The following is a 1,936-nucleotide window of genomic DNA, read 5'->3' as shown; positions in this document are numbered from 1 at the left end:
GTACCTGTTCACAGGTTTACTATTGTAATCAAAGAAGTTGGAATTTTTGTTTCAGAATTGATGTTTTCTTCATCGCTATTTTCTCACACGATTGTAATGTGCTTGAAGTTTGTACAAGGGCCTATGTGTACAAGAACTTATTTGTACAAGAGAATATGTGTACCTGTTCACAGGTTTACTATTGTAATCAAAGTTGGAATTTTTATTCAAAATTGATGTTTTCTTCATCGCTATTTTCTCACACGGTCGTAATGTGCTTGAAGGTTGTACAAGGGATTATGTCTACAAGGAAATGTCTACTTGTTCATAGGCATGCTATTGTAGTAAAAATACACTATTGATTGCAATTCAAAATAATATTTCGTTATTCATATCGTAACATGTTGTACAAATGTGAATTTTAATGCTATTAGAAATTATTAGCACCAAGTAATAACGTACTTTCACTACACAAGTACTCTCTCTACATTCTCACCCTACGCACATTCTTCACACAAAGACACAGTATGAACTGTGCAGATGAATCTTTGACATTTATAGCAGACAGTAGACGTTTTCTTATCCGTTGACGTAGGACAAACTGAGCATCGCTTCCTTTTCCTTGAAATTCCGGTACGGTCTTCTTGTGGTCCTCGTGTTATACCACATCATCTCAAAGCATCCACTACACTCCTCTTCAAGTCAGGAATCAGCACACGCCTTTCCATCTGAGGTTCCAACGTGTCATGCACAAGCTCTTTCAGGAATTTTCTGCGGCGGTCAGTAGCATTTCCTTCGTAGTCAGAATTGCAAGCTATGTACGTTATATATGCGTTATTTCCTCCGACATCTAGCATGTTGAAAAACAAGGTCATAGGCCACCGCCTGGTTTGCCTCTTTGTTGTGTATGTTCGTGCCAATTTGTCCATAGTATCGACACCACCCTTGGTTTTGTTATAAATGTTATTATTTCTGGCTTTCTTGGCACTTTCAGAATCTATTGAAGCATCTCCATGCATAGAAGATAATAAAGTAACACTTTATTTTTCTTCATTACAAAACTGACCATTGTCGCTTGTGGAATGAAATCAAATTCAGACGAATAAATCTGTCGATTTTTAGCTGGTAGCATAATTGTAGGCACTTCCCTCCTGTTTCCTAATAGTTCTAACAAGGCCCGTATCCAGGGGGCTCTAGGGGGGCCGGGCCACCCCTAAATTTTTGCTGGTTCCCTCTAAAAGTTTCACGGTAGGCTTGCAAATGAACTATAATATGGTGATGAACTATATTGTTGGATCGGGCTCCCCTAGATTTTTGGGCTGGCTACCGGCCTGGTTCCAACTAAAATAATCTTATTACGTAACAACTCTTTAGCAAGAGATAAACTTGTGAAATAATTGTCTGTTGTAATATTTCTCCCTGGAAAGTTCTTCAAAGATTCAGATAGCTTTAGAACAACATATTGTGATAGGTTAGTTTGTACTTTCTGCCCAGGTTTGCGACCTGTGTACACCATTCCAATGTATGCATAACCAGATTTAGCAGAACACATCCAGAATATTTTGATTCCGTATTTTCCTGGCTGTTGGGGCATATACTGAATAAAACTACATCGACCTCTGTATGGCAGCAACTGTTCGTCAATGGTTAGATAACTGTCTGGAATCATAGTTTCGGAGCAATTCTTCATGAGCATATCCCATACGACAGTGGTGCCCATCCCCCCTCATGTCCATGACGCACCCCTCCTCAATTGTCTATCCGTAGGTGTTCTTCCATGAAAAAAATCTTTTCGATTAATTTTTACACCCCCTCAAACATATTTATATAGATTTTTAACACCCCCAAATATTTCAATGACGCAGTTTGCGTCATAGCCCCCCCCCCCTTGTGGGCACCCCTGCATACGAAACTTATGGCAGCAAGGCGGTCAGTTTTTACCCTAGTATCCCGTTTA

The 1,936-nt window shown here is 39.5% G+C and overlaps 1 protein-coding gene across 1 annotated transcript; it reads right to left on the bottom strand.

Moving 5' to 3' along the window:
• Positions 1 to 647: 647 nt before the first annotated feature.
• Positions 648 to 998, bottom strand: LOC145689228 (uncharacterized). The gene has a single exon (XM_081763365.1). The coding sequence runs from the start codon at positions 996 to 998 to the stop codon at positions 648 to 650; it is 351 nt and encodes a 116-aa protein (XP_081619491.1).
• Between the last annotated feature and the right edge of the window lie 938 nt (positions 999 to 1,936).

Source organism: Thermobia domestica, chromosome 7 (genome assembly GCF_964235325.1).
Source record: "Thermobia domestica chromosome 7, izTheDome1.hap1.1, whole genome shotgun sequence".
NCBI classification, from domain to species: domain Eukaryota; kingdom Metazoa; phylum Arthropoda; class Insecta; order Zygentoma; family Lepismatidae; genus Thermobia; species Thermobia domestica.
The sequence above is the reverse complement of the archived record's forward strand: the minus strand, read 5'-3'. Positions and strand labels throughout refer to the sequence as shown.